Genomic DNA, 13723 nt, shown 5'->3' with positions numbered 1-13723 from the left:
AGTTGTATGTATGTATATAGACTTCTAAATATGTTGTTGTTTACAGGTGTGGCCTTTTGAAGAAAGGGACGAGTGTGGAATAGTTCAAGCACTTTTCAATCTCATGTGTGTTTTCTTTTCTGAGGATACGGAGTCTAGTAGCAAATATGTACTGTATATTCGAAATTCAGAAAGAGCTGTAGATCAGTCTTATGCAATTCGTGAGGTATTGGTTACTGTTATATTTTAATTTGTGTGCTTTTTGCATTTATTTACTGTATACCTTTTGACATTATTTAAAAACTACATCCACAGAATGCCAGGAAAATGGAATTGTTTATAAAGCGTTTGCAATGCAGCTTAGTTTCTTATCTGTACTGCTTGGTAACAAGGAAGAACTTAAGACTAACCATCTCCAGGCCAAATGTAAGTACTGCAATAGAGTAGCATAATGCTGCCTTATCAGTTTCTGTCCACACTATAAGGTTCTATCTTCTGTTAATGATACCCTCTTTGCACATTGTACAACAATTTTAGGTGATAGAGAATCATGTAAATAAGATTGAAAAATACTTTGAAAAGGGGTAGTTTTTACTGTGTAGCTTGTTTTTGTTACGTATTTGAAATTATTTTTTCATTGCGTTATTTCATTCAGAGAGTTGATATTTTCATATATTCTATTATTAATGAAATAGTTATTGATTTATGAGGATGGAAGATTCGTATGTGTTTTGAGGATAATTCAACAATCTGACAAGCAGGGAAGATAATGTGCAGAAATTTTTAAATTATTTCCTGGAAGGATGTATTTTAGTAATGATTTAGTTGACATTGCATGATTGAACATTAAATCTCTTTGATGATTATTTAGTTGTCGTACAATTGCAAACATACATTGATGTTTAAATACATCATGGCTGATAATTTGTTAACGCTTTTCTGTAAGGACTCTGGACAGATACACTCCTTTTTTGTGCTTTCTGTAATCTGAAGGATAAAAAAACTCCTTTTATGTTTTTAAAAAAGTCTTGGAATTGGTTTGTTGTGATAATAATAAGAAGTGAGAGTCTTTCAACCTATAGCCGCTATCACTGTTTTCCTCCTATTTCCATAACTTATTGTAGTGAGTGTTTAAGTGAGATTAGAAATTGAGCAATGGAAGAAAGACGTCATTACTTGTATCATAAATTTTTGAAAATCTAATATCTATCTTTGTGTGTTTAATTTATTAAATAAAATTTATATTAGTTTTGTTCGTTATACAAAGTTATGAAAATGAGGGAAAAACATCCATAGATGCTAGAAATAACAATTAACTTATTTAACAATTCTAGTAATTAGCATAAAATGTACTTACTATTTGACAAAAGAAAGTTTCAAAAAAGTGTTGAAATTAAAAAATGTAGTAAGCCATAGGACATGCTCCTGTCTGATCTCTATCCGAACAGTTAATTAACAATTTTAAAAAAGAAATGCAAAACAATTTAAACTATGATTCAATATGTCACTCACAGAATCATATAGTTATCTTTACTTGTGTGAAAATGCTACTCCTTTCTATTATGCCTTCTAAATCCCAATTTTAGCCATCTTACTCCCATGGCTTCCCAATTTGGATGATTTACAAGTTTAGAGGTAATATCTATCTATGTAACCCTTACTATGCAGTTGTTTACTCTCTCTAAGTGTGTCTAATGAGCTTCGACCTTACAATAATGATATAAAATCAAGAAATGAAATAAACCACCCTGTTGCTGTCACCAGCTATGTAGTGCGTTTTAATTTCCCTGCCAACTAGTTTTGTTTCTTTGTATGCTTGTAAATAGACTCTATTTTCTGTTTGTTCTAATTTTCTTACGACATACAAAAATGCCACTAACAGATACACATCTTTTAGCAGAGCAACTGTATGATATTCAAAGGAAAAAGCAGCTTATTACAATTCTTTTCAGTCAAGTATGTTGAAATAAAATTTAAATTTAATGCTACAGGTTTGAACCAGCCTGCTCTGACATTCCTGTTGAATGTGAGCGTGTTGTCTATGATCCCAATTGTACCCACCAGGAGGACCCGTTATGAGAAAGGAATACAATTTCCACAGAAACTGAAAAGACCCTGACTATTAAGGTTACTAAAAACAATGCTTAAGCTGTGACGGTGCGTAAATCACTTATTTTTGGGACTAAACTATAAGGATAAAATCTTATAAATTTGCCAAACTTAAAGGAATGTTTCAGTCATTTCACTGAAAGTGCGGGTAATAATATTTGCAATGATAATTCTGATCAACATTTGCTAACCCGGAAACAGCATCTTACATCATTTATTGAAATATTGCATGAATGCTCCATTTTACAATTAATGGAAACGATACCAAAGGTAAACCCGAAATTTCTTACTCTTAATGAGGTCCGCCGTTTGTAATGCCGCACTGCGGATTTTATCCGTCTGCCACAATACTGGTGCGATTTATAATTTCCTTCGCACCCCTGTCCAGTCTGAGTTTGCTTGGACGAAATATGGGTCGGTCACTGGTTATTTCCCCGTCTTCAAAGGAGGTCGCGAATTCTCTCGCCGTCTGCAACAGTTAGCTCGGAAAATCTTGGTGGTGACAAAACCTAAACGGCTCCTGTTTACTTCGAAAAACCTTCAGTCCCGACTCCAATGGATGAGACAATGTAAGCCGTAGCTGCTCCAATCTTAACGCGAAAATCTGCAACTCACGCCAGCTCGCGTTTTTAATAAATAACCCTCACGACTCCTCACCCATGATATAGATGGCTTACAATATATTCGCTGATGCTGGTATTAGCTCTATGATTGCTATCTATGATGAACACTACTCCAGCAGAGGTTAACCTGCGAAAATTTGCCTGACCAGTAAGAATTTTGAAACCGCTGTAAATCCTATATTTGGAAGTGCTCCTCTGGTTGTAACAATTCCCTCCTTCCCTTGTTAATTTCCAACCCTTTAAAAATCAATGTCTCAAATCATCCACATGAAATGGCTGAATACCATCTCCAATGAGCAACCCTTCCGAAGATATCTCACTTCCTCAGTTATGCAGATCCAAGGGAGTTTTTCGTTCCCAAAGACCTAATTGAATTTGCAGACCGAAGACCACAAATTGCTCCAATATGATAAATAGTAGAATCCACAAAATCGCTTAGATTGTCAATATGAATTCCAAATCCACACTTTGTGCTTCCATGAAGATGATCTCTTACAACTTCAACGAGATATTTTTATTAGCTTGCCAAGATGCAGCAACCTGAAAATTCGATTCTTCTTTTCCAATGATCATTGAATGAAATTCAAAACCAAGGTCAACATAGTTTGTGATCCCAACAACTGAATCTTCTTCAAAGGGATTCTTAACCTTTCTTTGAACCACAAGATGTTGATAAAAAGATGCTATAATCAATGGGCTTATATTGAAATCCTGAAGTAATTTGTCCAATTCTGCTTACCATCCGCACACTTGCAGGGAATTTGAATTATTATTCTCCGAGAGCAAGAATGTAATCATCTGGAAATAAAATGACTCTCTTTCCAAAATCATTTGCCTACGAGAGTCGATGATAGGCAAATCCCCGATAAAAGTTATGTCACTAGAAAGGGGACATGACAGAAACTGAGCACCCATCTGTACTTTCTATGTCAGCAAGTAACTTCAGCAATCTGTGTACCATCCTAGTCACAATATTTAATTCTAGGTGAACTTTACAACAGCAAATTTTAATTGCAGACTTCGTCCAACTAATGTATCCATCCCTTCATGCAAGAGTGACATCCAAAACCGCACAACTCTTGATTTATTGGTGTTACACAATATACTATTGATATCCGTGTATGATTATTGAAAATCCACACCTCAACTCCTCCTAAGACGCCTCTATAGTCTCAGCCACTCCAGCAATGCACTTTCCTTTGCTCGTTATTGTGCCTAGTTTAGGACCAACAACTCCAACTGATTTCGTACGCAAAGATTCAAGACCACTTAGGTACCATGACGTCATGTCTGCAAGCACAATGGTTACAATAGCCCAGTAATGTATGAAATGAGAATTTGCAGTAATTTTGTCTTCCTCTCACAACCTTAATGTTTTTGCTGCTACCTCCATTCTTGCACTTTGCTTCGCATATAATCCTTATTCCCATCTGCTTGGCTTCTTTGTCGTTGTCTGTTGGTCTTGTAAAATGCTCACTCAGAACCAAGCAACTCCCCATCAGCATCCCTTGCCACATTGTCATTCTTTCCGTGTTCTAAAACTGTGTGTTTCTTCCCCATGATGCATAGTCGGCTCTTGTATATAAGGTTGATAATTTTAATGTGGACTTAAGTTTATAAAGCCCCCTCCCTTCAAAACAATGTTAAAATATTATATTGGAATGAAGTTCATAAATAAAATGTAGCAAATAACTTGGAATTCCCATGTTTGTTGGCTCATCAATAATAACTTGATGAGACATATCCATACATAGTCATTATGAAGACACCCTCAAGATCTTCTTTGATGTTCTAGTCGGCTGTCGAGATCATATAAGGGTTAATGACATATCTTTGTGCTCAACTCAGAGAAGGGACAGTACAGTTTGGCCTCCTTGAAATTGTCTGGCCTCGAGCAATCTCAGTCCTGGATGTTGTCAGTTGGGTTCACTCTCCCAGGTAGCATCCTCACATGATAGATCCTTCTACCGCACTAAGTATTCTCTGATGGTCCTCTGCTTGAGCATACACTTTCTCGTAGCCAAAAGGGTCTTAGGAATTAGTACAAATCTTCCCTCATCAAGTAGTAGATGTAACTTTGCTGAAGGAGTTACATTGACTCCCATTGCCTTTTTGAGGCGTGACACATGAAAGATGTATCTTGCTATCTGCTGGTACCTCCAAATCATGTGCTACCTATCCAATCTTCTTGCTCACCCTGAATGGTCTATAATAACTTGGTTTCAACTTCTCTGCTATACTCAAGAGAGGACTGTTTGAAGGGCCGTAGCATGAGATACACCATATCCCAAACCTTGATTTTTCGCTCCATTTTACACTGTTCTGCATATTACTTTTTTTGGTTTTGAGCCATCTGCGTATTTTTTCCCAATGGTTTCATGATATTCTTTTTATCCTATGGAGATTCCCGGAACCGAAGCACCCTACTGTCATTGAGAAGCCAATCTAAGTAAACTCAGAGCATCATAAACATAGAGAGCTATGAATGGAGTCACATAGATGGACATACGGTACTTAGTGTTGTAATAGTACTCACCAAGGTGCAACCGCTTCACTCATACCCTCTGCTAGATAATTTCGTAAATACCACTCAACTCATTTGTTCACTATCTATGTTTTTTGTAAATATCCCTCAATCTATTTGTTCACTATATAGGTTTGTTTGTTGATTTGAGGATGGTAGCTAGTGCTCCGAGTGAGCTTAGTCCCACAAAATTTGAAAAGCCTCTACCAAAAGAGACTCATGAACCTGCTGTCCTGATCACTGACAATAGTCTGAGGTAACCCATGCAATCGAAATATCTCCTTGAGGAATAACTTGACCACTTGTACTGCTATATATGTAGATGCAACGGCAAAGAATTGAAAAAGCTTTGTCAAACGATCTACCGCAACAAGGAAGCAATCCCTGCCCTAGACATTAGTGAGTCCTGTCATGAAATCCATAGACATGCCATCCCACTTTCCCTCAGTAATGGGTGAAGGCTACAACTATCCATCAGGAAAAGTGTGCTTATGCTTACTTTGTTGGCAAACCTGCACTCTGACACATGTTGCAATACATCTTCCCTTAGCGCCTTCTATGTGAAGTGCTCTCTCACTTGCCTGTATGTTTTGAAGTAAGCCTGATGTGCTGCCATATGTGAATAATTGAGGCTCTCAACATTTTCTGTTTAATAGCAGACCCAAGTACCAAACATATCTGGTTCTTTACAAAATTAGATCATTCACCACTGAAAACCCCTCATTCTGTAAGGTACCATCAATGATGCTTGTATCCCATTTGGTCTTTGCATACTCCGCTAAAATCAGCTCTCTCCAATCATCTGGAATAGCTCCCAAAGCACATAAGCGAGATCTTAAGGATAATGCATCAGCAACTATGTTTTTATTCCCTTTGACAAAATCTATGTCAAAGTCATATACCTGTAGTTTGCTGACCCATTTCTTTTGATTATAATTTAATTCTTTCTGACCAAGGAATTGCCTAAGGCTATTAATGATCTGTTTTAACTATGAATTTGTTTCCTACCAAATATTGCCTGAATTTAGTCAATGCATTCGTAATGACTAGTATCTCCTATTTATAGATGCTGTCATTTCATTTGAGACCTCTCAAGTTCCTCCTCTCGAATACAATGGGGTGCTTATCCTACATCATTACAGCCACAACTCCTCCTGATGCATCACAATGTAACTCAAATGGTTTCTTAAGATCTGGAGTAGCTAGAGCAGGGATAGAACTCCTCAATTCCTTAAAACTTCCAAAGCACTGTTTTGATCTATATGTCCACTCGAAAGCATCCTTTCTAGTCAAATCTGTAAGGGGAGTTGTTGACTGTGAATATACCCTTTCATGAAGCGGCAGTATACACCACATAAATCCTTGAACCCCCTGATGTGTGAAACATTCTTGATTGGTGGCCAATCCATAATAGTATATATCTTCTCTGGATCCACACGAACACCCTCGACACTGATGATATGTCCCAAATATAGTAACTTGGTCATCCCAAATTCACACTTGAACATTTTAGCATATAACGATTCCCGCTGAAGAATGCTCCACACGATATCAATCTGTTTCAGGTGCTTCTCCCAAGTCCTGCTATATATCAGTCTCCCATAAAAAATAATCAACAAAAATCTCAATTGATGTATGACTGAAAGGTAGCTGGTGTGTTAGTCACTCCAAAAGGCACAACTGAGAACTCAAAATGCCCAAATGACACCTGAATGCAATCTTCTCTATATCATTTTTCCTGACACAAATCTGATGATAGCCTGACCTCGAATCTGTCTTCGAAAAGTAGCAGACTCCAGGCTACTCGTCAGTTAGTTCATCTATGCGGGGAACTGGGTATCTGTCTTTAATTGTATGTTTATTCAACTCCCTATAATATATGCACATTTTAAAAGTCCTGTCCTTTTTAAGTAACAGAAGTTTTGAATCAAATGGGTTCTTACTAGGCTTAATGTGTCCCATCTCAAGAAGTTCTTTAATTGCCTTGTTGCCTGCCTGCTGGTATATCTTCAAACACTTTAGAGTGTTTGGTCAAAAACTCTATAGAATTTGTGAGGGATAATTATGCTTCTGCTGCACACTCTCCTTTAGCCTCATCACAATCCTGGCTGCCTAGTAAGCACTCGCTGCCACTGTATTACACTCCTCACTCTAAATGCTTTGGCTTAGGAGTGCAATTGTTTCCCCATCACCTATTTCATCATATGTAGCCTTTTCTTCTTTGCTGTACTCTAAAACACATTGTGAATCATCATCTTTCAAAACTGATTCCTCTGCGGAAAATACTCTATTTGCACTGTCTATGCCTTCAAAGGCCATTTATGAGAGAAGTCCCATGGTTCATAATTTCCTGCTCCTTAAATCATTAAGCTGATCATTATCCAATCTTTTTGTTTCATTTTTCAGTGGATGGTCTTTCTGAAATTCTTTTTTTTATCTTTGTTTAGTTTTGAAGTAGATCCTTTGAACTGAAATTTTAATGTTATTCTAGTTTTATTGTCACCAACTCTGCAATAGTTTAAATTTCCCTACATATATTAATGTTTTGCCCAAGCAAACTGGTATTTTTGTTCCTTGTTTGCTTTTGTTTTAATACTTTCACCACATAAAAGAATGCCACTAACAGATATGCATAACTATTAACAAAGCAATTGTATGATATTTAAAGGGAATAGCAGTTTATTACAATTCTTTTGAGTGATTTACATCACAACAAAATTTAAATGAAATGCTACAATTATGAACTAACCTGCAATAGGATTCCTGTTGGATGTGAATGTGTTCAGTCTACGATCCCAATCAGACCAGGAGGACCAGTTATGAGCAAGGAACACAATCTCCCAGCAACTGAACACTCATTTTCACTTTCTATGCCAGCAAGTAGCTCCAGCAACTTGTGTACCATGCTAGTCACTACATTTATTTCTAGGCGAACTTTACGACAACGATATTGAATTGCAGGCTTTGTCCAACGGATGTATCCGTCTCTTCCTCAGTAAGAGTGACATCCATAACGACGCAACACATGACTGATCGTTTGTGTAGGATTATTTAAACTCCACCCTGCAACTACTAACAGACCTCCATAGTCTCAACCATTCTAGTTACTCTTCCTTTGCTTGTTATTCTAGCCAGTTTAACACCAACAACTCCAACTGATTCCGAATTCCAAGACTCAAGACCACTCAGGTTTGTGAGCGCAATGGGGATCACATCTCAATGTTTCAATGATGTGTGAAACAATAATTTGTAGTAACTCTGTCTACCTAGCACAGCCTTAATACGTTCTCTGTTACCCCCATTGTTCCACTTTCTTTTACATATAATCCTTCTTCCCGTTTGCATGGTTTCCTTGTCAGTGCCCCTTTGTCTTCTGAAATGCTCACTCAGCACCGCTATCTCCCCGTTTGTGCCCCTTCCATGTTGTCATTCTGGCCATGTTCTAAAACCATGTGTTGCTTCTTCACAATGCATAATTGTCCTGTTCATATACGGGATGATATTCTTAATGTGGACTTAGTTATATAAAGTCCCATCCCTCCCAAACATTCATCTATAAAACATAGCAAATGACTTGCAATACCCATGTTTGTGAGGTCATCTGGAATAACTTGACAAGATGCATCCATACATAATTATGATGAACACACCTCCGAGATCCCTTTTGAAGTCCTAAATAACCCTCGAGATCATACGAGTAGGGGCTAACGACTAATCTTCAGATCCAACTCTAAGAGGGGACATTACAAGAAAGCCTTAAAAGATTTGAACTACGTGGATGGTAGAGAGAATGGAATAAAAAGCAATTGACTAGCTATTTCTCTTTAATTCCTGGTAATTATTTTTATCATATGTAAATAAAAATCATATATTAAACAAGATTACCTAGAAAGATTGGTACCCACTTCCTAGAGATAAAAATTTAATATATCTTTGATGGCTAAATATTCATGCAAAATCAATCTAACATCTAGATAGCATCAAGCATATACAAACTAAATTTGCATATACAATTAATGCTTTTGGTATGTATTTATATTTTTATTCATCAAAATAAAATGGTAATTATTTGTTTTACTTATATTAATAATACTTATAATGTTTTACTATAGTTATCTTTATATATATTTTTATAAATAAGTATTTTGTTTTAAATGTTGAATTTTAGTTTCTCTTTCATAATTCTAAACTTGATATGGCACCGTATGATGTGTTATCTTATTCAAAGGTATTGGATGTTAATCGGATTAGGGATACACATGAATTTGTTCAGATGTGATTTTAGTGCTGAAGTTGGGAGTATGACCCAAATATTGATCTTATGTGTTTGTGCTATGGGTACTCTTATATCCATATCATGCATCTAATAATGGAGGCATTTTCTGTGCAGGAAAGAGGATATGGCTAGGAAATTTGATTTGTATACTCTTTTATATGGAAAACCATAGTTACCAAGACATTTAGGGCCCATTTGGCTGCTGGAATTCGATATTCTGGATTTAATATTCAGGAATTTGTTATTCCATGTCTGTTTGGTTCTACAAACTTAAAATTGGAAATCTTGTTGAAATTCTGCTTCCACTGTTAGATGGGTCCAAATTAGCCATTTAAATCACTGGAGATTGTAATCTACTAGTGAATGATTCTGATTTATCATTGAGAATGAGCATGCCAATTTTCTGCACAAAGCACATGCTCAGGGTTCTGATTTCTGTAGGAGTTGCAGTGTTTTGATTAGTTTGGATATATTTATATTTTGGGTGAACCATTCGGTCCACTTTGAGCTGTGATTCAAACCTGAACTGCGTATGTCATTATTGCTTTCCTTATATTTCAATTTAAACTACCTGATCCTTGTCCTCATCTGGTTCTAGAATCTCATTTTCCATGCAGCATAGTATATGTTGGCCTCTAAATTGTTTCGTTCCCTCTTTAAAATGCAGTTAGGTCATTTGGTTCGACCAAGATATGCGAAATTGGCTGGGTGGCTTTGGTCACCATGGGGCGTTGGTCAAATCGAAACCCAAATTGGTATGCCAAGGCTTTGGCATTCAATCCCTTTGATTGCTTCTGCAACAAAGTTGAAATTTTTATCAAATATGAAAAAGCCAAAATTGGAATAGGAATTGCAATTCCAATAACACCTATTTAGGTGGAATGGCAAATGCTCATTTTAGGGCCAAAATGGGAATACAAATTCTGAGAACCGATTTTGCACACCCAAATTGAGGATTTGAAATTTTGGAAATTTGTTGATTCCTATTTTAGTTCGATTCCAGCAGCCAAACGGGCCCCTAGTGTTATTGGTACTCGTACAGATATGAGGATGCCAATCAAGTGACCCTACACAAGTATATGAGTGAGGAGATTGTTACATTTTATATAAATACAATCGTTAAAATTTGGGTATAGGGATGGGTATGTGATTCATGCCTTGTTTGTGGTTCTCTTGATCTTCCATAGTAACATGAAGTACACTCCAAAGCGAAATAGTCCTACTTTGTGCAAATTTCTTGAATATATGTTTATTTATAAAGCAACATAGTTCATGCAATTGTAGACAAATTCAAGTTCCTCAATAATTAGTCTTCTTTAATAGAAATGGGTGGGATAATCATGTAAAAAGATTTCATATTACTTGATCTCTTCAAACAAGTTAAAAGATATCCCAAAATGAAAGATTCCTTGTTTGGATAAACTTCTATCCAGTACATGTTCCATCATAAAGCAATATGGCTTCCATGCAGATCTCGAAAATACAAGGACCTCATGATTTGTTATTGCCTTGTACCTTTTCTAGTCCCTTAGACCTAAGTGGTCTCTTGTTGGACATTAATAAATTTATCTTATCTTATCTTAATAAGTTTGTATCGAAGACCCCCACGAATGCTCGAGCATAATCATTTTTGGTAACCCCTTAGAGATATCCATCTTTACAATAGTACGCGCATAAATAGAGTGCATAACATTAGTTGACACATCATCCGCCATCAAGAAATCTCCAAGAGTCTTTCTGACCATTTTCGAAAGGGAGTCAACCCAAAGATGAAGAAGGTAGGGGAGCCTCATCCAAATCGAGATCTTGTTGAAGATTTTTGAAGAGGGGGTAAAATCAGGGAACTATAGTTTCACCACGAACACAAAATGATTTTCCGAAGTGAAAGAGTTTTTGCACAAAATCAAATTTCTATATTCAACATTATTGAACTTAGCGTTAAAAAATCCACTAGCCATAGGGAAATTTGAATAATACCAAAAATAAGAGGTTCCCAATGTGCTAAGCTCCACTAGTGTAAATCAAGAAGGCTTGGCAATAAACCCATGAAATGACAAATCACACCATTGGGGGGAAAACTCAATATCTTCCATCACTTCCTTATATAAAGAGATTAGGCTAAGGTTTGAAATAGGGAAGGGTCCCTTTACTTTCAAACACGAGCCACCACCATTCCCAACTCAACCAGAAAGAGGAGCTGAAGCCCTAGCCGAGACCAGATCAACATACAACAAGGTCCCCATAGAAAGAGAAGAACCAACATAAGCCATGGACCCAGACAATGAACCCCCAACAGGCAATGAAGCACGAAGAGACAATGAGCCTCCAACAGAAAATAAAACCCAAGCCGAAGAACCAACTTGTGATGAAATCCCATCAACAAATGACATAACTTCAACTAAAGCCTGCAACAACTCGACCAAAGAGGCTCGAGCAGACAACAAAACACAGCCAAAGGCCCAATGGCCAACAAATCCTAAACTGACCCAGCAGAAAGTGAAGCTCTACCTATTGATGAAACCCTAGAAGCTCTAGCAGCCAACGAAGCCTACAAAGACAATGAAACTCCAATAGACGATAAAATCCTAGTTGAAGTGCCAACGACTGGAGAAAGCCCATTAGTAGAAGACAATATCCCAGTTGAAGCTAGCAATGACCCAACGGAGAAAGAGGCTCCAACGGAAGGCAAAACAATTGTTAAAGCACTAGCAAACAATGAAGCTCCAATGGTCGGCGAACCTTGGGAACTTTAGGAGCTAACAATGCTTGCAACAACCTAGCAGACAACAACCCTCTATTAGAAGGTAAAACTTTGGTCAAAACCTTTGCAGCCGACACAACATCAACAAACAACGTAGCCCTAGTGGTTGTTAAATTGTAGGAGCCCCAACATCCAATGAAGCATACAACGATAAAATAAACAATGAGGCGCTAGCAGAAGGTAAAACCCTAGCCGAAGCCCAAACAACTGGCACAACATTAGTAGACAACTTCATTAACTTCCAAGAGATATCTCATCTTATCTATTAATTTGGAGTAGAAATTTATGAAGAGGAATATATTGTGTGCTCTGTTATTTCAATCTTAATATAATGTGAGTCTTTGGGAATTTTTCAAACAATGATTAGAATAACTTAATCCTCACACAAAACAAACATTGTATCTCAAAATTCGTAAAATAATTGGGAACGAATTTGGGGTAGCTTTTTACACTGCCACTTACATAACATAATTGGCCACAAGGGAACCTATTCAAATCAAGCTATGTGGATGTCCCCATCATCTTTGTAGTATGACTTATCATATTCAGGTCACAAATTTGTATTATTTACTCTGAAGCGGGGAGAAAATAACGAGACATAATCATATAATGTCTGGTGTGTTTTAGTTTTATATTCTTGATACGTGCACATATCTCTATATATCTGCCTAATTGTTGAAGTTTTGTTGTCATACAAGCATATTGTAGACGGTTCTTCTTGTATTTCTCTATATACACCTTCTACACCTAAGATAATAGAATGTATATCATTGATTGTTGCTATTAATTCCTTTTTGTTTTTAACTTGTAGTTGCATTCATATCGCTTAAAGCAGTGATTTTAACTGTATCTTGGATCTGAATATTTTCATTTGGTAATTTTTTCCAAAGCCTAGTTACATATTTATTATCAACTTTATATTTCTGTTATATTCAATTTTATATATGTTGTTTTAATAGGTAGTTGTGGTAAGAAGCTGATTCTCTTCTTTAAGAAAAGTTATGGTTTGTCTTTATTACTTAGATTATGCTGCTTGCTTGATTGATATTATGGAAAATCCTATTTCCTGATGATTAGAATTTGGCAATGACAGATTATGGATGGAGTTTTTGTTGGAAATTATGCATTTGGCAGACATAGGCAACCAACACTAAAGCTGGTTGCTAGCCTTCTTCACCAGGCAACTACAGATTTGGAACGTGCTGTAGAAGAGAAGTGTCTCCTCTTAACTAAGGTCTAGATGGTTACATTTTCTTTTATTTATTGGGTCTAAGTTTGGAGAGTGGTGTTTCATATTTGATTATAACATAATTTTGCTATGATTGTGTCATATTTTTTGGTATTTGAAGATTCAAGATGTAAATGAGCTTTCAAGACACGAGGTTGATGAAATACTTGAGGCATATGGCCGGCAGGAGTATTTATCTGCATCTGATAGTATTCGCAAAAGG

At 36.6% G+C, this 13723-nt stretch overlaps 1 protein-coding gene across 7 annotated transcripts in view; it reads left to right on the top strand.

The window, feature by feature from the left end:
- EMB3142 (nuclear pore complex protein (DUF3414)) overlaps nucleotides 1–13723 on the top strand; it is a 314519-nt gene that overhangs the window by 238155 nt on the left and 62641 nt on the right. For all 7 annotated transcript variants that reach the window (XM_089819936.1, XM_089819932.1, XM_089819934.1 and 4 more), the window contains exons 39-42: nucleotides 47–205; nucleotides 295–405; nucleotides 13366–13506; nucleotides 13622–13722. In XM_089819936.1, the coding sequence (XP_089676062.1) occupies nucleotides 47–205; nucleotides 295–405; nucleotides 13366–13506; nucleotides 13622–13722 (512 nt within the window). The remainder of the gene's footprint in view (nucleotides 1–46; nucleotides 206–294; nucleotides 406–13365; nucleotides 13507–13621; nucleotide 13723) is intronic.

This window comes from Cupressus sempervirens, chromosome 3 (assembly GCF_028749045.1).
Source record: "Cupressus sempervirens isolate cs-2001-9-10 chromosome 3, ASM2874904v1, whole genome shotgun sequence".
Taxonomy (NCBI): domain Eukaryota; kingdom Viridiplantae; phylum Streptophyta; class Pinopsida; order Cupressales; family Cupressaceae; genus Cupressus; species Cupressus sempervirens.
The sequence above is the reverse complement of the archived record's forward strand: the minus strand, read 5'-3'. Positions and strand labels throughout refer to the sequence as shown.